A 23,861-nucleotide genomic window follows, 5' to 3' on the forward strand; every position below is an offset into this window, starting at 1 on the left:
ATATTTTACTGGTTTTAAAGCGGCACACAAGTGAAACTAACGTTTATTATTTTAACTGATAATCTAAGTAATTTATGAATTAAGTATTTGTTAGCGGAAATTACATTTAAGTTTTATTTTGAAAATACAGACATGTAGGTATCATTAGTAATTATAAATTTAATAAATACCTACTATGTTGTTGTTTCAAATTAATATTTGTTTGTTTCATTTGTTATCGGATTCAATGAACGTTTGAAATCGAATTACCTACGCATAATAAGTATATTAATGATGGTTGATTTTAGAGTTAAGACTAATCTGTTTGTAGTTTTTTTGTTTTCTATTAAACTAATCTATGCCGTGAATACCGTGTGATATGTTAACTGTGACAAAAATTTGTTGCCTCGGGTTCATTTTGAAAAATTGTACCCTTGGCCATTGATGCCAATTGTACACATCTAATGTCTCACTGGCATGTATAAGGCTTGATTGAAGTACCTACAGTATAGACAGTGGCGGTTCTAAACGAAGCGAGGCCTCAGGCGAAAGCAAAAAGAAACAAACGCGAAGCCCCGGGCAGAGTAAAGGAACGTTCCCCTGTTTTAACAGTTTCGTCGGTAAGAACGTAAAAAAGGTCCGGCGAGGCACCGCGCGAGGCCTCTGTAAGCGTGAGGCCCTGGTTGCCTGGTTCGCCTTCCCCAAAGGCCGCCTCTGAGTAGTAAATATTTGTTAGAAAAGCCAGAGGTTCACTCTGACAATTCCTGGGCATTTCTATACTGCCCATATTGTAGCCTACCTCAAATATAATCAAGATGTACAAAGTGAGCAACAGGATCAGGGAGTAGATGATGCCGTCGTCCTCATCTAGCGGGTCCAGGTGGTAGGTGACAGTGAGTGGTACTGTCGCGTTGCATGTCGTGCGCATGCGCAGCGTCGTCGTGGAACCTGAGGAAATTAGATGTTTATAAACACTGGAAAGTAAAAGGCATTCGAAGACTTGACCATTAATTATAAGAATAATTTCAGGGTTATGGTGGGGATTGGCTAGAAAATGGTATTTTAATGGAAGTTTGCAAATCAAAAAATGTTTATTTCGGTTATTATTTTTGAATTGATTTTATGAACGTAAAAATTACATACATACGTACATAACATCACGCATTTATCCCCGAAGGGGTATGCAGAGGCGCAACTAGGGCACCCACTTTTCGCCAAGTATGTTCCGTCCCATGATGTGATAGGGGGCGAACCTATCGCCATATCGGGCACAAATTCCAGACTCCGGGCTGATACTGAGCAGAAAAACCCAAATATCACTTTGCCCGACCCGGGATTCGAACCCAGGACCTCAGAGCGCTATTGTGCCGGACATGCAATACAACTACGCCACCGAGGTAGTCTAAAAAGTTGTAAAAATTACGTGCTATTCAATTCAATACTTACCATTATTTTTTTGATTCCATTGAAAAAACTGAAGTATCGTTTTGGTACGATTTTCATTTTTCTTGTACATTGAGGACAGCTTGTTCGCGTCCAGTGTTAAAGTTCTCGTTTCAGTAACACTGGGTGCAAAATCTAAATTATCTTCCGGTTGTATGTATACTATCCATTTGGTTGAATTCTGGAAAGAAATATAAAGATCGCCTATTGAACTATAAAATATCGCAAAAATTATAAGATAGCAGCAAAAACCATTTTAACCAGTGACTGGCTTTACTGAATATAGGGTGTAATTTATACTTAAATCTCGGATAGAAGAATACAATGGTATTCCGAAAAAATGATTACGTATTAATTTCATTTGTGAAACAAAAATCTTGTGTTTTCTCTACCTGTCCGCTATTGCGAAATTAGTATATTATAGGAGAATTGAATATATTTATATAAAATTTCAAACTCAACTTTGTAATATCAGCCTACATGTAAAACGTGATATCATAATTGGAATGGACATTTTAAAAAGCAACCTATTCCTAAAAATAAGTATACTCTAAAAATAGGTATACCTTAAAAATAGGTAAGTATAACTTAGCACTTCCACTAGGTACCCAGATCACGCTGGTAGATCACACTGGTTGTATAATAAGTATGCTGTAACAGCATGTGCAAGTTTATAAATATTTATAGCGAATGCTAATATTTATCGTGTGTTTATTCAGTGTGCGTCGGCCTGGCGTACATGTGCTCAATGTAGTAGTGTCGAAGGGTGAAGTTTACGAAAGGGAACCCGCCATAACATACAGGTTATATGCTTGAATACGGTCTGCAAATCGTTTTAATGACAATCAGATTTAGAAAGAAAAAAAGGTAGAAAGAAAATATTTATTTGTAACAAGCAAAATTACAAAAACTAAATACTTAAATATATTTGCCCGTCACCAAAGCGACTCCAGCTCAGCATATCCTGATAAAAACCAACGCTGATCCTTCGCTGGGCCGTTTTGTGATGTCACGGGCACGAAAGGCATAAACAGTGAAAAACTAAAAGCTAACGAGTATTTAAATAAATTACGAAAGAGAAGCCGGCAGGAATCGCGTTATATGGATCCTTCGCCACTGTGACTGTAGTCACTTCGCTAAGCCAGGATATAAAAAATATCATTTGATTAATCTGTTCGCAGTTATCGAAGCCTTTTTAGGAATTAAATCCTACGGGAGATCATTACCGGGAATGATATTATCATGTTTATTAATCCGAGAAATTGTGTTCCTTTTATAAGTATACTAGCGACCCGCCCCGGCTTCGTACGGGTGCAATATTTCTCCACTATGTAATGGATGTTATTATACATATAAACCTTCCTCTTGAATCACTCTATCTATTAGAAAAAACCGTATCAAAATCCGCTGCGTAGTTTTAAAGATTTAAGCACACATAGGGACAGAGAAAGCGTTGTTTTATACTATGTAGTGATATTTAACGTACTTAAAACAAAATTGTTACTGTAAATAACTTCATTATCACATTATAGTGTTTGAGTATATTGCTAATATATTAGAAGATATCATTCCTATTGCATCAGGCTTATTGCTTGTGGTATATTTTATATCCACAAGCTATAGTATTTAAAGTCACTTAAAAATAGTAGTATATACCTGCTGAATATCCTCCCCACTGCCAGTGGGTATTCGCCTGTGCAGCCACAGTTGCAACTGAGAATCACTGTCATTTCCAACCGCTTGGTTGAAAGGACCAGTCAGAGTGAACTGCACCCTTACTCCTTCTTTGTTGATGGGTAGAGAGTATTCTGGAAGATGTTGGTCAGTTTTATATTGAGAATTCTCGCGTAGGAGAGGTCTACAGATTGGATAGAAGCAGGCAAGCACTGCTATAGCTGATTTCATCCACGTAGGCGCGCTCCACCTTTTCGGCAGGTGTGTTGCCCAGTGTCACGAGGTAAGAGGATCGATTCAAGTATTTTCCTCGGAGCAATCTATCATAGTGTGCGTGTACACTTATGCTGTTTAAGCCCAATGTTAGCTATTAGGGAAAGTAATGGGGCGCGTCTTCGTAGATGAAATGATTAATACCGTCTCTTCGAGGCGACAACCCTGCGATAACATGCGATAGCTCAACACTTTCTAGGGATAAATGATAAGCTTTGGACAAGATTTCAATGCCATTTTCACCAGGAAACATATTATTTATAATTATTCTGGAACGTGATTCCCAGCGAAGTTGATAGACAAATCATCATAGGCACATATCTACCATGTTAAAACTCCCCGAAATGTTTGCCCGACCTGGGACGCAAAATTATGATTTTTTTCATGCATACCTTTGGTCTCTCCCTCGTTGAGGGCTGTGTGTAGGACGGTATTGTCTCTCTCCCTGTTTAAGAGTAAAGAGACTGTAAGGAGCACCCAACTGGCCACCAGCACGCACAGCTTTATAACTCGGAGTATTTTGGTCAACTGTTGACAATGAGAGAATGGTAAACGATCCGACATAAACATATTTCCAGTAGTAAGAAACGTTTATTTCTAAATAGAAGAAAGCTTTAGTGGAGATCTATGGGCAGCGCGACCTTCCAAAGGCTGTAGAAGAAGTAATTGAATAGACTTAATATATCATTTTAAATGTGCTCACCTGGATTTTTGTATTGCTTTTGATTTTTTTCTCTTTTGCAACATGCATAGGTTCCATTAACCTGAAAAATCAATTTGCAATGGATTAATATACAAAACAATAATAATAAAAAAAGATTTAAGTAACTCCTCATTACGAAAATGTTTGAAAATATATTATAATATTTGCAATGGTCTTAGCGTCCCCCATTACCAGTTAGTCCATAGTTTATATAAAAAACGAATATGTATTTACCTTTCAGCGCCCTCTAGGTTCTCCAATAGTTTGTTTTCACATTTCTCAGTTCTCTGTGAATTTTTGTCGGATTCTTCATTATCTTCAATGATTTCTGATGACTCCATCTTACCTGAAATGATTCATTATCACAGTAACTTTATTCTAGAGACGGTGCAATGTTTTACAATTATCGCAAAAACGAATTCATTTATTAGGGTTCAGTATGAAAAGGAATGCCGAAAGTATGAAAAAACCCTGCTGTTAAGCTTATGCTGACAAAAAAGGTGAGGTTAGAGGTGCTATATGCCTTTGCCTACACAAAATTAATTTGCTTTCTATTGATTTGTTGCAAATAGTGGCGGACATAGGATTTTTATTTGTAAAAGGTATTAAAATTAAACTACTTTTAACGGGGGTCACGGGGGGACCATGAAGGCTGCAAAGTCTTCGAAACGTCGGGAGAAAACTAAAATATAAAAAACCGCAATAAAATCTGAAAAGTAGTTTAATTTTAATGTCTAACATTCGCGTAAATATAAGAAACCATTTTGTAAAGGGTATTAACTTAGCAAACACATTTTTATGGAAATAAATAACTGAGTAAGCTATACTACTATAGAATACCTCTTCCTATATCCGCTTATTAGTGATTACACACCTTGATGATTTGGGAGGGGCTCTAGCTCTTTAGCTTGCTCCCTGGATATAGTATTTTTTACGAAAACAGATAGAATTGAGACAATGATATATTCAATTTAAACAAAGATATAATTACTGTACAAAATCATAATTTTGGTCTCACCATGTGTCTCCTCGTAGAGCCGTTTGAAAGGCGCGAGCAGTGGATCATGCTTGATCTCCTCCGGTAGATCCAGCCAGATCTGAAGGGATCCCGGTGTCAGCTCACTGCAGGACACGGCGGAATATATACTATTCCTCTGCTTGCTCTTGCGCATATTGCGCAGTTTCAAAAATATGTCCATTTTAGTCACTTGTTATTTTTCAATCACTACTGTTTGATCCCGTTTGAAATACTAAAATTACCAAATGTCACGGACTATCTATTGAAAAAGGAAGTTTAATTGCTATTTTACGGCAAATGTAGTTATGCACCTCTATTATTAGGTATATATTATTATAACTTTATCTACATAGTTTTTATCAAACGCGTTTTAAATTTTTTGTGTACATAGGTCTCATTTCCACTGACGTCATGTTCTGAATTCGATTCACAGGTGGCAATATCTAGATACTCGTAGTGTAACAGGAGCTCACAGATTCGAACCCTGCATTGAGAAACATCGGAAATACTTATAAGATCGAAATAACTTAGTCGCAGGTATGTCTTTGGTATGCGAGAACTTTTCTGTAGGTAGTAACGTTTTGTTAGTAACTAGAAAAGTTTTCTGTAGTAACGTTTTGTGATTATCTAGTAATGCGCAAGCAAGGGCGGATTCGACTTCCAAGTCAAGGGGGTCATATAGTCGAGGGTTAGTCGGGACTGAGTCCAAATCAATTACATTAAGCCTAATTACTAAAGAAATAGTATGTTATTGTTAAACGTCAAAATAATTTTAATGAAATAAAGAAATCAATTTTCTTCTGAACATAAATTAATTAATATCATGTAATAGTACAAAATATTTATTTTATTAAATATATCAATGAGAGTATTAAAATATTATCAGTCTATTACACTCATTCCACGGAAGGGTCATGGCCTCAATTACCCCTCTCTGGATCCGTCCTTGCACTGATGTGTTCAGGTTTGAACCTAAACAATTTAGCATTTGAAGCACATTGTAATACCTGGGCACGTATCAACTATAATGGGATTATCTAATATCTCGTATTAATTAGTTAATTGCTACTATTGCTATCTAACTCTACGTATATTGGTTATCGTCTTGCGCTTACCACGAAGCGAGAGTTTTGCTCGTTTCGCTTCTTTAAAAGGTATTTACCGAAACGATTTCCGGTACTTTCTACGTGGCCATGAACTGAGCGATGTTTAGATAATAAATAATATGGTTTTAAAATGTTGGTATTGCAGAAACCATTTGGGTTTGAAATTCATTTTCCTTGGAGACAATAAAATAAGCCGGTGTATATTTTAGTCATTTTGATCGACGTAATATTTTACCTATATAAAACTTATTTAGTCAGTTTATATTTTCAGAAAATGCTAATATTTCAGTTAATATTTCCTGTATGTCTTATCGCACGAGATTTCCCCATACTGTTCCAGTTAAAGGCTCAATACAATGCTAGGCGATGCAGCGCTCTGACAAATCACTAACAAAAACAACAGCAAACAAGGAAAACTTATATAATTGTTTCCTTTCAATTTACAATGTAACCTTGCGTTTCATTATAACTGTCTGGCCCGCGGCTTGGTTCGCATTGTAACTACAATTAACACAATTTTAGTATCATATACCGGGACTAAAATATATTCGCAAACTGTTGATGCAATAATAGTTGGGGATACAGACACGAGCTTTTGTTTATGGTACAATACATATAATTACTTGTGTAATAACAAATATATAAATTTGCTATTTAAAAAAATACATATATTATTAGAAAAGTATTGTTTTTTTTTGTTTCTAAGTGCTAATATCTGTAATTCCTGTACCGAATCTAGAAAAAGGCTTGCGTTTACCGGAGCCTCGCAGGCCTTTTGTTGAATTCGGTGACCTTCTTTAGCTTCTGATAGTTGTCTCAAGGAGAGGAAAAATCCATAGCTATAAGATTACTGATCCGATTCAGATTATTTTTTTACCGTTAGAAAGCGAGATTGCCCCTAATTTTTTTTTAAATGGACGGATTTGCGATTGGAACCATGTAAATGATAAACCGATTTCCGATGTTAAATTTATAATTATAAATTATAAGTAATACCACAATGACGTATCTCTTTCGTAAAAACACCGTTAAATATTAATTGATAACTATCACGTGCAGTAACTAATATTTGATATATTTGTATATGTGAGGACTTGTAGCGGGGAGATATCGCTGTCTCTTGCGCACACACGCGCCGTAATAGTTGTGACGTCGCAATGGACGTTCTTCATATCACAAAGAATATCATCATGTATAATAATTAATATGGACAATGGTATTAAATTTATATGCTGCCGAAATGACAGTTTACCTCGTAATCAGATTTTATTTTAAGTTTAACTAGTTGATAACGCAAGTTACAAAATCTATTTTTTTTTTCTATTATATGGCTACAAGCACTGAAAATCTAAATTAAGAATGTAAATAATAGCAACAGAACTGGGTGCACGACTTTATAGAAGTGTACACTACATGCAATAAAAGTAATATAGGAAGTAAGTTACCCTGTGTTTGAGTTTATTTAGTTTATTATGATGCATTATATTCATAAATGTGAGTATTTCAATTCGAAAAACATACCCGAGTCCGTAGTCAAAGCGCCTTTCTACAATTATTGACGCTAATAGAAAATAAAGAAATGTATGGGACAAAAAAAAATACTGGTGGTTGGTCTCTCATATGTGGGAGTCCGCCTGGGTAGATACTACCGCAGTGTCTATTTCTGCGGCCAATCAACAGCGTGTAGTATAGAAGAAAATTGTAGCTAGTGTAATTACTGGACATAAGTAATAAGACTTAACATATCATGTCTATCTGCCAAGACGAATGTCCGCAGGTTCAAATCCCAAGGGCACACACCTCTGACTTTTCTAAAAAATCACGTGTGTATTCTTTGTGAATTTATCGTTTGCTTTAACGGTGAAGGAAAACATCGTGAGGAAACCTGCACATCCGAGAAGTTCTGTCTAGGAATTTCGAAGGTGTGTGAAGTCTACCAATCCGCACTAGGCCAGCGTGGTGGACTAAGGCCTAATCCCTCTCAGTAGTAGAGGAGGCCCGTGCTCAGCAGTGGGCAAGTATATAATACAGGGCTGATATTATTATATATCATGTCTCAGAATGACGAGCGCACTGGAATACGAAATAATAATTTGTAATTCAAGGTGTTGGGAAGTGCCTAACATCCGAAGGTTAAGTGCGTCGCTCCAAAACATAATGACTATACATAACGATAGCGTTAACGATTATAGAATAACATCTTCAATACTGCCCTAAATGTTTATGTTAAACTTTTTTAGGATAAAGGCTATATGGTAACTAATTCTCATTGGGACTCAGCATTTCTTAAACATCTTTTTAACTATACTCATTACTCAATAATTTAAATCTATCTTAGTCCGCACTTTTAGTAATTAAGTAGTATAAGGGCGCAATGTATAGGAATACAATCTAGTTTAATGCTTGTATACTTTATAATTTTATAGCAAATTATAAAGTATACAAGCATTAAACTAGATTGTCATCTGTTTTGCGTCTTAATTTTATTAAATAAATAAATAAATGGTCAATATTCATATAATAATATAAATTAGTCAATATAAATTCAATGGGCAGTTAAATGTATTTCTCAAATAAATTATAACCTGGTGAAATTATGCAATCAAATAACATGTTTTATTCATGCAACTGCAAATTGTAAAATTAGCACTAAATAAAAGAATTTGCAGAATAGTAAAACTTAGCAAAAATAATGCGTCTGTGGTTCAAACAAACAAATACTCCAACATAGAATTAGTAGTGTTTGTATATATGTAATAGTCAATACTTATCATTATTTCTGCTACTTAGTAACTACTTATATAAAATTACTTTAAGGTAAATAATGCGGAAAAAATGTGTCCAATCGATCTTGAATGCAGTAACTTCTTGTGGTAATGACGTTTATTCGATTACGGAAGCAATCATTCACAATCGATGTCATATCGATTAATGGAGCGATCGATTATGGGGTACGTCAATAGATTGTTTTAGAACTAAGTATATCGCGGGAACACTGCCAAGGATCTGAAGCGTCACGGCACCAGCGAAGGTGTAATCAGAAACGCAAGGGCTGCAGTGACTTTTTAAATAAATATTAGGTTATTTTCATTCACGTAGCGGCGATAGCCTAGTTGGGTGTGAAACGGACTGCCGAGACGAATGTCCGCAGGTTCAAATCCCAAGGGCACACACCTCTGACTTTTCTAGTCATGTGTGAATTCTTTGTGAATTTATCGTTCGCTTTAACGGTGAAGGAAAACATAGTGAGGAAACCTGCACATCTGAGAAGTTCTCTGTAGGAATTTCGAAGGTGTGTGAAGTCTACCAATCTGGACTAAGGCCTAATCCCTCTCAGTAGTAGAGGAGACCCGTGCTCAGCAGTGGGCAAGTATATAATACAGGGCTGATATTATTATTATTATTATTCATTCATAATACCATAAGAGATGATGGCATTATGTATCCAATGCCTTAATTATCAAACACTCAAATGTATTTTCTATCAGAATGCAAAGCAAATTCACATCCCACATTTAAATTTTGGCGATAATTTCCACATGAATTGTATAAAAACTATTAAGGTTTTTTCATGCATAAATGAATTCGAAGCATGTTAATAGTGACACACGTCGTAAGGCCATGTGTCTGCTGATAAGAAGCCGGTGATTCAATCATGAGTCACGTGGCGATAAAAGGGTCTCTATTCTTTCGGACAGTTGTGTGTGACGGAGATGGGCTTTGGTGCCTATATTTTGAGGGTGTTATTTTCAGAATTATATATAAGTATTGCTTCGGTGGCGTAGTTGTATAGCGACTGCATTACGATTGATTCGAATCTCAGGTCGAGTAAATTGATATGGGGTTTTTTTACTTAGTAACAGCCGGGAATTTGTCCTCGATATGGCGATAGGCTTGCCCCCTATCACATCATGGGACGGCAAAGACGCGGCGGTAAGTGGGTGCAACAGTTACATCTAGTGCCTACCCCTTCGGGGATAAAAGGCGTGAGTGTGTGTATATTAAAGTATGTCTGTAGATTGGGTAAGAATAAAGCTGTTATCTTTGCAGTTGTCGTATTTTTCAGTTCACAGTATGTCGTATGAGACATTACTATGCCCCTAGTATACATTATTATTATGCGAAGTGTGGTCAGTCGCATGCAACACGACATTCGTAAATATTTCCTAACGACAATTATTTACATTTTCGATAATGGCGTCATAGAAATGTTTTTGATAAGTTGTATGCTGGTATGACCTAATATTGACATGTAAAAAATGCAATCTTTTAAATAAGGGCGTTCGTAAGGGCTTTCTAACTCCCCAAAGGAGGAATACAATTTATAATTCCATTAGAATGCCAGTAATCGATAAAAAAATCACATAAATTTCAGTCGATAAGCACCGGTACATTTTAATAAGGATCCGTGTTCTTCCAGGTTTCAAGCTGTGACCATTGGAATTTCACACGGAATTTTCCGCACGAAGACCGCCTACAAACGCAACATTATATAACCAATTAAATATCAGATATCGTATACTAAGAAATCTACGTAAGGTATATTCGCTGGCCTAGTTCTAGATGTGTATATATCTATCGTTATACCTATATAGTTTTTTGCATGGAACAGCTAGAATGGACTAGGAAGTATCCTGACGCTAGAGATCTCCGCTAATAACCCTAATCATGTCGTACATGAGTTTAGAGCGTGGTTTTACAATTTAAAAAACCGTAAACAAATTATGTCCTCTTAATTTACAAGTGGAATTAGGTTTACCCACATAGGTATCCAGGTGTATATTTAATTAAGTAATACATATTTTACGATAACGAATTCATAACAAAAAATTGCACAAATCTCAGATTATCGCAAAACAAAATCATTACTAACATTTTCATTTATAATACAAGTCTGATTACATATTAATACGCACGTACTTCATGGCCACAAATGAAAGTTTTTTGTTTATGTCTGACCGATTGGCTGCGGGTTTATGTTTACAAGTACATCGCCGGCTAATGTTGATATAATATTACAAAAGAAAGTACAGTCGTGTACAGTTTAGTCTATAGCACTTGGATGATATAAATAAATATGAGCTTATGTGAAAACCGGTGTAAAGTGACAGCTTTGATTTACAATTTTGTAGGCTCCAGTGGTGAAAGGTGGAATTTTCCGAAAGAGAACTCTACACTAGCTATAAGTACTGATATGCATAAATGCTTTCTGCAAATCGTTTTAATGGTAATTAGATTCTACATAAACTCTAGAGAAAGGGAAGCCGGTAGGAATTAGGTTGTATGGACCCTACGCCACTGGTAGACCCATTGGGATAGCACCAAATAGTCATTACAGCCCTATTCATCTAGCTTTCGCAGGCAGTTGTATGTTGAGTAACCTGTTTTTTAATAATTATAAAATATATTTATTTCTACTATTTATGACTCTCTTAGCGCTCTGTTGAATATTTGCGAATCAAAGCAGCAAAGTACTTGAGCGTTTACAGTTAAGTAAAATTTTTTTTCAAGTAACAATAATGTGATGTTGATTAGGATATGACATACCAGGAAAATCTTGTCTAACTTACATGCCCTACCTGGGAATCGAAGTCAACCACTCACAGTTTACAGGTGTACACAAAAAAGCGTAACATTAAATTTGAAACAGAAAATCCTATATTAAAAATACAGTTATGTAGGTCAAAGCAGTTAGAAAACTGTTATCAGCCGCTATTGCTATGTAGGCATGCCTACAAACATGAATATTGACGTCGCGGATAAAGCTTTATTATAAACGTTATCAGAATTGATAAGCTACGTTTGATAAAAGCTTCTAGATTTTCATCAAGGTATAACTGAAATAATTTTTTTTTTTACTTAAACAATTGCCAACTTTTGTGTTATTTTTATTTAATTGATTATATTGTTAATCGTTTAAATTTTAAAAGTGTAAGCATTTATAATTTTATTTTTGCACATATATTTTTTTAAAACCTTTTACACTGAACATTCAAGTAAAAACACAAAAAAAAACTTTTTAAAACGACATCTACCGTCACACGCCCGAATATAAAATATTTTTTAAAATAAAGAACGCACACGCAGGTTCAATAACCGATGCCGGAGCGAACTGGCGCGATCCGGCTGTGGCCGGTTACAAGCGGTTACGTCATCGAAATTTCTAGCAACGGCAGCCATTTTGTTTCGTTTTTATTGCTTATTTGCATTCGTAAATTCACCGTTGAGTCGCGAGCTAGAAGTATGTATTTATTGCAAATTTTCATTCATTCATACATAACGACACGCTTGCATCATGCGAGACAGGCAGAAATACAATAAGCATCTACTCTAAGATTATTTCATCTCAATATGAACAAGAACGAGCAAGAAAACAAACCGTATCGGATACAAGTTCCGGCCAAATAGTGACGTGTACTTTCATGTTAAATATAAATATACACCTGTCATGCACATTGTCTTGGCTCGGTATTATGATATGTCGCGCCGTGGACTTCAAACCCACACTAGTGAAAATTACATTCCTTGCCAAACTCTTATCGCTGATCAGCCGCTGCGTTAAGGCGCTTCCCTGAGCAAAAGGCCTTGAGCAATGCGTTCCATATTTGACGGAGCGCGATTAACGGGCGTGATTAAAGATTTACTACTACGTTTAAAAAATTTTTTTAGGTCTTTTTAAAAAATTTATACTACCGAAATATTACTTATTAAATTGTCTACTTTAGTGTTGAAGGTCTTTTTAAAAAAAAATAATTACCAAAATATTCATTATTAAATTGTCTACTTAATAGGTTGCAAATTTAAATGATATGAAAGATTTTAGATGCATTTTCATTATAAAACAACTAGTGTGAAGATAACATATTACAGAAATGTTGTGATTTTTTTTTTCTAAGTTTATTGTGAATTTCAAATAGAGACAGCTAGTAAAAATACCGCCAGCGCATTGTTTTGATGGTAGTAGCATCTTAAGTAAATATAATAAAGGTTAAATATAAGTTAAAATAAGAGCGGTAATATAAGTCAAAATGTTTTTAACGCAGAAAATAATACCTGTACCAAATTATATCTATCCATAACACTTACCCTTACATAGTAATGTAAGACATATCAAATCTATCAGTGTCGATATAGCGTCACATACGACGTGGTAGACTTCTAAAGGTTAAGAAGTTGTTAGATTAGATGTGAATGGCAAAGAATCTCTCTCTCTCTCTAAATAAATTTCTATGTCATCGAAACGAATCGGCAATCAGTAAGCGAGAAGAAAACAGTTTTATTTGAAAACATTTCAGTCATTGACACTACAGTAGAGCGGAGAGCTAGAAAGTCTATGAAATACAAAATAAACTGTGGTGGTCCAGTGTAGATAACTGATATCCAAATATAGATGATGGAGTGGTTTAGCCTTTTTAATAGTAGACTGTGAATAAGGCCCGTGTAGTAGTATTTTGACATTGCGTTACTATATGAAACCACATGCTTATCTTCTTGAAAATATCGCTTTACAATCAGTTACGCGAACTGTTGATGTAAAATAAAAAAGTGTAAGTTTAGAACCAAATATAAATGGAAAATAATTTTAATATTCCACGCCCTAATGCGACGGCTATTGTGTTTTATTTGGACATTAAGTCTATGTTACTAGCGGAATGCACTGAAGAACTCTACTGATATATTGGTGTTTATTGCCGCTGCCAATTTCCTATCAATAAGCTGGAAACCATAATAAATCTAAACATCATGACAGTAGCTCCATTGTTAGTTGTAATCAATTTGCTAGACCAACTAGGTAAACAATTAACCGTCAGGCAGATGTTAACAAGCCTAATTAAGCCAAGGTTAGTTATGTTTACTAACAGACGGAAACTGCCGACAAATGATGGCTTCATTGTTACCGTTTTGTTATACAACTACGATGAGACTACCTTACCATCAAGTAATCGACTGTAAAAGAAAATATTTACTAGCGACCCGCCACGGCTTCATACGCGTGACAGTGGACAGAGCGTATATGCCTCAATTTATTTTCTGTCATAAAAATCATAAATCTATACTATTATAAAGCTGAAGAGTGTGTTTTATTTGAACATGCTAATCTCAGGAACTACTGGTTTGAAATGATTTTTTTTAGTGTTGAGTAGCCCATATATCGAGGAAGGCTATGGGCTATATAACATCAAGCTATGATCAATAGTAGTGGAGCATCAATGAAAAATGTTGCAATGAATTATACCCATAAATTTTCCCCTTGAATCACTGAGTTTTTTGGTGATATCTGTATGAGACTCTGTTCGGTAGTTTTGAGTTTATCGCGTCCAGGCGGACAGACGCGGTGAGGGGACTATGTTTTATAATATGTAAGGATACGATACGATATGGAAGGATAAGATTGTGAGCCCTTATGTAAAGGAACTTCTAGAATGCAATGCGCTTTACAATGATATAGATATTATAATTTATATTTAATTAATTTTATAAAAATAGGTGTTGCTCGCGGCTCTCTTATTGTGAAACCCCTTTCCTACTCCAAAGTCCCTAGAATACTGTAGCGATTCATAACACCACTTGTATGACGTCAGCGCCATCTATTAAAAATTTCCATTACTTATTTCCTATAAGAGCAAATTTCCGGGAGAAGAAGTAGCCTATCTGTTAATTTAGGATATGATCTTCCACTCTGTAAAATTTAACGCAAATCCGTTAAGCTATTTCTGCGTTTACTTCTAACAAACAACCTAACAGTTTCACAAACTTTCGTATTAACAATTTTAGTAAGATAATTATTTAAAATGCGTTTGTGCAGAAGGGGACCTTGCAATACTTGCCCGAATCATGGTTTCGTATTAAGATGTAAGCACAAATATCAAACATCTCAAAAGAATAAGAATTAGTTAACAAGGAAAAAGGCTGTTTTTGCTATATCTGAAATCTCTTACATCGTAAGAGCAAACTCGTTTTCTGTGTGTGTTAAATTAATTTATTCCTTATTTCACGAGCCTATAAATGAACTGCTCTAAACTTTTTATTTTTCTTCTCACTTTATCATGTACTGTAGTCTTTACCTTAAACTGATTGAAAAGAGCAACACCAGAGTTTCTTGCCCGTTATTCTCTGGTGAAAACTTCTTTCCGAACTGGTGGTAGAGTTAATATTGACGGAATCTAAATAATGTATAACATTTTACAGATTCAAATAAATCATTTCATGTGGTTGGTATAAATTATTTCGGTCGACTCGGCCAATTGAATTCATACTTTCAGCATATTCGCGTTGTTGTACCGTGAAGTTCAAGGTTCGAATTGACAGTTGAAGCAAACCACACACTGCAAAACAGACGGCCGCTAAACTAGAGGAGCTAAAATTGGAATATCTGCGACATCCACCGTACTCCCCGGATCTAGCCCCAACAGATTACCACAATTTCCGTAATTTGAATAACTTTTTACAAGGAAAAAAATTCGACTCCGTTGTGGCAGCCCAAACCGCCTCCAGAGAGTTTATTGATTCTCGCCCCCATGGTATTTTTGAAAAGGGATCAATGAACTCACTATGAGATGGCAAAAGTGCATAGATAACAATGGTGCATACTTTGATTAATTAATTATATTTTACATAAAAAAGTAAAAAAAAAAAATTAAGTTAAACGGTTTTATATTGCAGATAAATGTACTAAAAGCTAAAAAATAATTTCATGGATACAGTCATGGGTACCAATATGTATACATTGTTATATTTTCAAAATAAAGTAACTCGTAACCTACTCACTTTTTGGAAATATCCATGGTCACATAAATTCCTAAAAATGCAATATACATTTATGTAAACACCTATGACAAAAGATGTCATTTTTGAAATATACAAATTTTTAACATATGCATTGATTAAACTAAAATAAAATCGTGGGGCACGTCCACTTTAAATGAATTTTGGATGACCTTGGGATTAACTGTATCATATTCATTGAATAATGAAATGATAACTTTAAGATAATCTTTGATAGTTTTAGATATTGGACGTGCCCCACGATTTTATTTTAGTTTAATCAATGCATATGTTTAAAATTTTCCCCGAGGTCCAATAGAGGGGCAAGGCTATGTACAACAAGATGTGCCTGAATCTTGAGGGGAAAACGCTAACGACATATCATTTTTATCCACCCTAACGCTACACAGTCCTCGACAGGATACCGGATCTTGACTTGGGTGGGAGATTCATATTGTAATTTTGTATAGTATACTGAATTCTACTTGACAAGCCCTTTCATTTGATACCCATATTGATGGGATTGAAAAAAACTAAGTTGTCCGCCATCTTGTAGCGGCGGCCATCTTGGATTCACAATAATATTAAATATGGATAATTGTATTGTCACCAGAATCAAAGGCGTATACCAAATTTCAGATCAATCGGTTAACGGGAAGAGGGTTAAATTTCAATTACTGAATTTGACCCAAACAAACAAACGGGGTGAGCTAAATAAAACCGTTTAAAAAACCGTTTAAAAAAGAAATCGACTTTGTATCCCTTCCATTCAAAACGCCAATTTCATATTATGCAAGGACCTTATACATACTTATTAGAAATTATATCCGTAAAAGTGGGTGCCCTATTTGCGCTTTTGGCCATTGCTTCAGGAATAAAATGCATAAAATAATATTTATGATTATATTATACTTGCGAGGTCTTACGGTTTTACAAATATCAATAATATAATTCTAAATAATTTAACAATAGAGAGCATATAGAAACCGTTTTCTAGTAACATTGTGAGATCGTAAAATAAGACAAATAGTAAAATCTTCATACATTATGAGACTTTAATACTCAGAAATTAAACAAGCTATTATGTTATTTCCATCCTTGTTTTGCATATTACGTCGATGTTGCTTGATGTTTACGTCTATGTCTTCAAATAAATACAAATCATTTCACACTAAGGCTTAACAAAAACGACCAAGTACCAGACTCACGCAAACAAAAAACAGTCCTATACAATTAAGACATCTACACAAAATGAAGTAATGGTGCAACTCATTGCATATTTAAAATTCTGGTTGTTGTTACTATGGTGTAAATTATGGGATTGATTATTAGAAAACCAGTCGATCTGCCGTCTCGTCAGTCGTTTGTTTGTAAAAAATGCGTTCTTGGAATTAGTTTATCGGATTTTAGCGAGTTTTTATTGTCTAGCTAGACTTGTGTCGTGACGGCTCAATTCTCGGGATCAAATTGTCAAGGTTGTTATGGATGGTTAAGTGCATTGCTATTTCTGTAGATCAGTACAAACCTAGATAGTATTATGGCCATCTGTAACATAGACGGCAATTAGTTGAAAAATATTTATGAGGTATTGAATAGGGTATGTGACTTATTTTTATTTATAACTTTTATAAAATATGTGTGTCGTATAAATTCTAGAATAGAAGAAAAATTTGAAATCTGGTGTAAAATCTACAAGTTATAATCCATTTAAATTAGGTAGTAGGGGTGAGTGTCAATAAACAGAAAAGAGACGAAATAGTTGCATGTGACGTTAGCGGCCATTACGGTGTGTGCCAAAGAAAGAGATGGAGCGATAATCCCACTCCACGCCCACTCACACGTAGCAATATTTGAAATTTTAATTACTGCCTCATTTCTTATCGGAATTTAATGCTCATTTCTCAGAAGGATTTCTTTTGGGTACAAATTGCTGTTACGTATAAAAAGATGCACGAAATCTAACATAGTCAAATACCAATTTTGATGTAAAGCTTCATTTTCGCTGGAAATGGCTAGACAAAGTAAAATTAAAATTGCCTCTGTCGCGTAGTTGTATGACATGCGCAGTACGACTTCCAGTGTGAGGTGTCGGGGTCGAATTCTATATCAGTCCGTAGTCTGGAATTTGAGCCCGATATGGCGATAGCACTCTCTCTCAGACCATGGGACGAAACATCTACGGCGTAAAATGTGTGCCCATGTCGCAGCTCTGCCGAAGTCTTTGGGAATATCGGAGCCATATGGCTTTTATTTATTTATTTATTTAATAAAATTAAGACGCAAATCAGATTACAATCAAAATTAAACCTAATTATAAAATATACAAGCATAAAAACTAGATTGTATTCCTAAACATTGCGCCCTTATACTAATTAATTACTTAAAGTGCGGACTAAGATAAATTAACACTATTGAGTACTGTGTATAGTTAAAATATTGAAACAAGAAAGTACCTAGTATAAGTGTAAGTCAAAAATATATGACTAACTATTGCGGGTAAATATTTTTTTTAGACTTCTTGAGAATGAAGAATCCAAATCTGCCATTCATTCATAATGTCAAGGTGTTTATTACAGTTAAATCTGATGATAGATCAGAATATAGACTTGCCCAGTTTTAGGTATTATTCAAGTTTATGACTAGTTATTGGCAGTAGCATTTGCCTTGGATCTGTTCACTTTTATATATAATTTAAGTTCATGACTAATTACTGGCAGTGGCGGCTTTAACCGATGTGAAACCCCAAGAAAATTAAAAATAAATAACGACGCGAGGCCCCGAGCGGAACAAAAAACGTTGCCCGGTTTTAACAGTTTTGTCAATAAGATTGTAAGAAAAGGTCCTCTAAGGCTGTGTTCCGCAAAGTGTACAGCTGCACACTGGTGTACCGTGGTCTATAGTTGGTGTGCCTTGGAAAATAAGGTTCTCATAAACTTATTTTTAGTAAGTAAGGGTAAACAGGCTCATATTTCGCATTGAATACCTTTTCTGCAATTTAAACATTATGTTTGTCGATTAATAATAAATACTTATGATTAATAATAAATGTCGATTTATATTACATAAAACTGATTTTTAATTTATGGTGAAACTCCAATTTTTTTTTTCCAACATGTAATTTGAACACAAAAAGTTTGCGGAACATTGCTCTAACGCACCGCGCGAAGCCTCTGTAAGCACAAGGCCTCAGGCGATTGTCCGACGTCTCCGTCTAAGGCTGCATTTGATTACTGGTAAGTGGCAAGAACTTTGGAAACTGGTAAGTGGCAACATGGTCTGAGACTTGCCTAGAAAATACGTACCGTTCACAGTCCGTATGCGATATGTCTGCGTCGTTACTGGAGCTATTCTTGTGGATACCATTTGCTCCGAAGAAGTATCTCTTTTCACCAGAACTGGAATCGATGATGGAGACAGTAGAGGAGGATGAGTCCCTCTCCATGTTGCTTCTGGAAAAGGAATCATGTTGGTACTAAAACTATGGGCATGTCAGTGACTGTAGCATTTGATAAGTGTAATGGTGTAAGAGTATCGATTAACAAAGACGATTATATCTTGCCAGTTGATACAATTATGGCGGCCTGTTCGAAACTGGATACAGAAACTAATCCGGGGACGCGACACATTCATGTGGGCCACTGTGGATGGTTTATACGTTGTATATGATCCAGTCAGATACAAATATCTTGACACCAGTAAGACAGATTTTTTCAGCAAAAAACTAGAGGCCATATAGTAAGGCGTTTTGGAAGCAATTACATGTGAAGGGGATAGCCCTGCAGTACATTAAAGCAGCATAAAAGGATATTAAAGAATAGATATGTGTACACTAAGTCACTGGTGGTCGGTCTCTCATATGTGAAAGTCCGCCTGGGTAGGTACCACCGTAATGTCTATTTCTGCCGCCAAGCAGCAGTGTGCAGTCACTGTGGTGTTCCGGTTTGAATAACATTGCAGCCAGGGTAACTACTGGACATAATGAGACTTAACATCTCATTTCTCAGGATGACGAGCGCAGTGGAATACTAATACTTTGTAATTCAAGTTGTTGGATGGTGTTTCTATTATTTATGGGCGGTCGTATCGTTTACTAACAGGCGAATAGCAAGCTCATCTCCTCATTCAAAGCAATAAAAAATATAAGAAGCAGGTTGGTAACCTCATTGAAATTGCTAACGATCCACGATTGGATGCAAGATCTTACATCAATTTTCCCTCTAAAAAGATAGCATACTGATAAAGCATCCAAGGTATCAAAATTTACGTTTGACGGGAACTAATGAGTGTGGGTTTTCTCAGCATGGTTTTGTATTTGTATGTATTGCGTACAAAATGATAATCATAGTCGCATAATATATCTTGAGGTCTTCGCACGTCGCGTCTGTTATCGAAATCTAAGCTTCAATGTAGCATGAAGGATTTTGATCAGTTGAACATGTACAATATGTGGTAAGATGTAGAGTTCATATTTCATTGCCATTGAAACCTCTTGATATCCAGTCAAAGAGATCACGCATCTGCTAAGTCACAACATTAGCACTACTTTATGCACCGCTACTGTATTCATATTAAACTTCAGTATTCAGTAAAAGATTTTTTACATTACATCTACATCGCCCAAAAAGACTCCTAAAACTAAAATACCATGAATACGTTGTTCTTAAAAAGGAATAAAAATTAGGGAGATGAAGGGTTTGAACCCCTGGCAATCTCACTTACCATACGAAACTCAATAGCATGCTATTAAGTACATTAATTTTCTGTGAGACAATAATAACGAGAATCGCCCATTAAATTGTTAAACTAAGACAGGGATAGGTACGGTCTGGAAACCTCTGTGGTCAAGATTAAGCTAAACTAGGTAGCACTTACTTACCTTCTTAGAAATTTCGTCTTATTTTAAAATCTTACCTTGAATCTTTCAGCAACATATACAATACACTTATTTATTGCTTATAAACAAAACTACATATTGACATAGGACATTTATGCCAATAACGTTTTGATTTTATTTATTTTATACCCGCATATTATTATGTTGACAGAGTGGCGCTGCTGTCGCCCGATATATTTCGGTACTAGCTAATTTAATAATTCAATTACTAAAACTAATTTAACATATCTTAGCTTTTTATTCATGTTATTATTACAATGTTAGAGAATTTAAATTGTCTTACTATAGCTATTTTATTGTTGAAGTACGATAATAATTTATTTCTTTAATATTTGAAAGAAAGGTGTATATCTAAATATTACCCGCTATTATTTAAAATGTACAATATAGTTTGTTATGGAATAATAACGTTATTTTAAGTCTATTATTTATGGTCTCGTCACTTTATAGATTAAAATAAAATAATTTCAATTTAGCGTGTAGCGCCATCTGTTATTAGTTATACAAACTATGTGATACTGCTAGAGCAACACTATGTTAATAATCTTATAGGATTTGAAAAATTGATTACTTGAAATAATAGATGCCGCTATAAACATTTATTGTACAAGTGAAACCCTAAATATTTCTATCGCATACAGTTCCATTTAATAGAAAGAGACGCGCCATTCTTGTCATCAATCCCTACGAGGAAGATGGATTGTCACAGTTAGGAGAATTTCCTTGATATTGGGGTTTCGTAAATGTAAGCTATTTTTTTTTTGTTTTAAATATACTACACATTTTTCGGATAAAAATAATTATGCCAGGGACTAGTTATCGTTAATTTAGTCACATTATTTATAGAAGAATTTATCCATAAACGTCAAAGTAAACCTGTTTCTTCTCGCTAGTTTATGTGAGAAACGTTTTATTGAGTAAACGTGAAATAATAATACAGCATAAAAAAATCATATTAAAGTATATTTTTTAAAATTTTATTTTATTTAAAAACTGTCCTAGTGGTAAATGTAAAAACAATTCCTTGCAACACCGGTATTGTTTCCATTTTCCTTCCTTGAAGGCGCGTTTTGTTTTGCTAATCGAAAATAATATTGTATACCATTGAAACATAATATAATCAAGTAAACCATTATTTCCTATCGAATGATATAATTTTAATGCAAAAAATGTGTTGTGAATCCGATTTTACAGTCGTTATACCGTGTTATTTGCTTCCAAACGCGTGTGTTATTGATTTTGTAAGCACAATAGTTTTGTGGATTTGATGATTTTTCCAAACGATTTATGGTATGTTATTGATAAACATCTCATTTATTGCACACATTCCTTGCACACCTGAGGTCTGATTGTAAAAACTTTATGTAAGTGAGAATTTAACTTGATTACATTGCGGTTTTATTATTCATCTCAAAGGCCATTTCATATTACGTATATTTAAACGCGATTGTCTCTTGTTTTTATTTGTGTAATTGATTTAGGAAATACTAAACGCGTAAAACAAATTAAAAATGACTTATCAAAACTTTATTATAAGTAGGTACTTATATAAACGTAACAAAAAAGTATCTTTGTTTTGTGTTGATAATCTGTAGAAAGTGTCCTCAGTTTTACATAACATTGATCATGTATCTCATAGTCCAGTGGTACTTTGATTAGTAAACCGGCGACCGGTTGGGTTCGATTCCAGGTCGAGTAAACGTAGCTTACATATCGAGCGATTTTTAGTTCAGAAAAATTAGTTAATTTGTTCGATATTTATTTTGTGTAGTGGTAATAACCTTTAGCTAATGGGCCGGGAATACGCTCGGAGTTTCGGACAAGATTCCTCTTTAGCAAGATTAATATTAAAGTACCCTAACATAAAATTAGTGATTTCCTTTAATATGAAGCGTGCAATTTGATAAATTATTTTACTCATATAAATAATTAAAGTACCTATATTAGATATCTTCCGGGAGGTTAGGCAGAAGGGTAACTGGAGCTAAGATTTCGTTTCGTATTTTTTTTTAAATAGTTAACTGCGTTGGTTATTTATAACGAAGTGTAAAAGGCTTATCTGTTATTACAAACAGAAATAATCAACATCCGTAAAGTGTAAAACTGACCGTGTAGCGAGACGCGGGTTCGATCCCCGGATACGAAAGTTTGTCAGCCCCAATTTACTTCGGGCTTTTAATGTGAAGTCTTTAGATAAACTGTACTTTTTTGTGTCGGACCCTGCTTTCAAAACCGGGGGTAACCTGCGAATAGGATATTGGAATCCCCCGGCTTACCCTGCAGAGTCCTGGAGGAAAGTTGGGAGGGGACAGCTGGGAAGGAAGTGCGGGGGAAGGACAAGAAAACTTCTCAGGATGGGAGGAGGGGAGAAGGCCTGGAACTGTTAGCGAGCCCTTATAGGCCTCAATGTGAATTGGCAACCATGAGGTATACATACTTAACTGTGTGCCTAGATTATATAATGAGGTTTCTTATGTAACAGCGTGAAGATGAAGACGAAACTGACTTCCGTCGTGTACCTGGGCTACACGGCCATGGACCGAAGGTTCTCGAACGCGATGCTCCCGTGGTTGCTGCGCGAAATCAGAGCTACGGGCATTCGGGATAAGGTATTGTTTTATACTTACTTTTATTGTAAACTAGATATTTATATTGAGATAACATATTACGAGTCTCAGTTTCATTCAAATATTAATGTAGTTTGCGTGTCATAGGTGTGCTTATGGCCTGGTAAAAATATACCTGGTTTTTGCAGGGATACATGATGGCCGCATTAGAGGTGGTTATCGTGTCCAGTCGATAGGATGGCCTCTAGGACACTTGGTTATTAGTTCTATGGCCTTATCATTAAAGGTTCATAGAATAATTAACTCAAGTTACACTCCCGGGGAATTAATTATTTTCAGAATAAAAACTACTATATCATTTTGACGTAAAGTATTACGAATATGAATGCGTATGAGCTAAGAAACATGTTCTTGTCACAATTTTTTTTAAATCTTTATT

The 23,861-nt window shown here is 35.2% G+C and overlaps 2 protein-coding genes across 5 annotated transcripts in view; one reads left to right on the forward strand and one right to left on the reverse strand.

The window, feature by feature from the left end:
• LOC115446422 (P protein) overlaps nucleotides 1-21,006 on the reverse strand; it is a 32,876-nt gene extending 11,870 nt beyond the window's left edge. The window contains exons 1-9 of one of the 4 annotated variants that reach the window (XM_030173079.2): nucleotides 20,873-21,006; nucleotides 19,264-19,410; nucleotides 5,091-5,194; nucleotides 4,307-4,418; nucleotides 4,073-4,133; nucleotides 3,762-3,897; nucleotides 3,079-3,230; nucleotides 1,426-1,603; nucleotides 779-927 (exon numbers count right to left, since the gene is read on the reverse strand). In XM_030173079.2, coding sequence (XP_030028939.1) covers nucleotides 779-927; nucleotides 1,426-1,603; nucleotides 3,079-3,230; nucleotides 3,762-3,897; nucleotides 4,073-4,133; nucleotides 4,307-4,418; nucleotides 5,091-5,194; nucleotides 19,264-19,410; nucleotides 20,873-20,892 — 1,059 coding nt within the window. In that variant the 5' untranslated portion in view covers nucleotides 20,893-21,006. Of the gene's footprint in view, nucleotides 1-778; nucleotides 928-1,425; nucleotides 1,604-3,078; nucleotides 3,231-3,761; nucleotides 3,898-4,072; nucleotides 4,134-4,306; nucleotides 4,419-5,090; nucleotides 5,350-12,172; nucleotides 12,303-19,263; nucleotides 19,411-20,872 lie in introns of those variants that run through there. The other 3 variants (XM_030173080.2, XM_030173081.1, XM_030173082.2) reach the window with 3 other exon arrangements.
• An 892-nt stretch (nucleotides 21,007-21,898) lies between these two features.
• LOC115446424 (TBC1 domain family member 1) overlaps nucleotides 21,899-23,861 on the forward strand; it is a 39,495-nt gene continuing 37,532 nt past the window's right edge. Inside the window, exons 1-2 of the mRNA XM_030173084.1 lie at nucleotides 21,899-22,145; nucleotides 23,338-23,464. Coding sequence (XP_030028944.1) covers nucleotides 22,123-22,145; nucleotides 23,338-23,464 — 150 coding nt within the window. The 5' untranslated portion in view covers nucleotides 21,899-22,122. The remainder of the gene's footprint in view (nucleotides 22,146-23,337; nucleotides 23,465-23,861) is intronic.

The sequence above is a fragment of the Manduca sexta genome, chromosome 28 (genome assembly GCF_014839805.1).
Source record: "Manduca sexta isolate Smith_Timp_Sample1 chromosome 28, JHU_Msex_v1.0, whole genome shotgun sequence".
NCBI lineage: Eukaryota > Metazoa > Arthropoda > Insecta > Lepidoptera > Sphingidae > Manduca > Manduca sexta.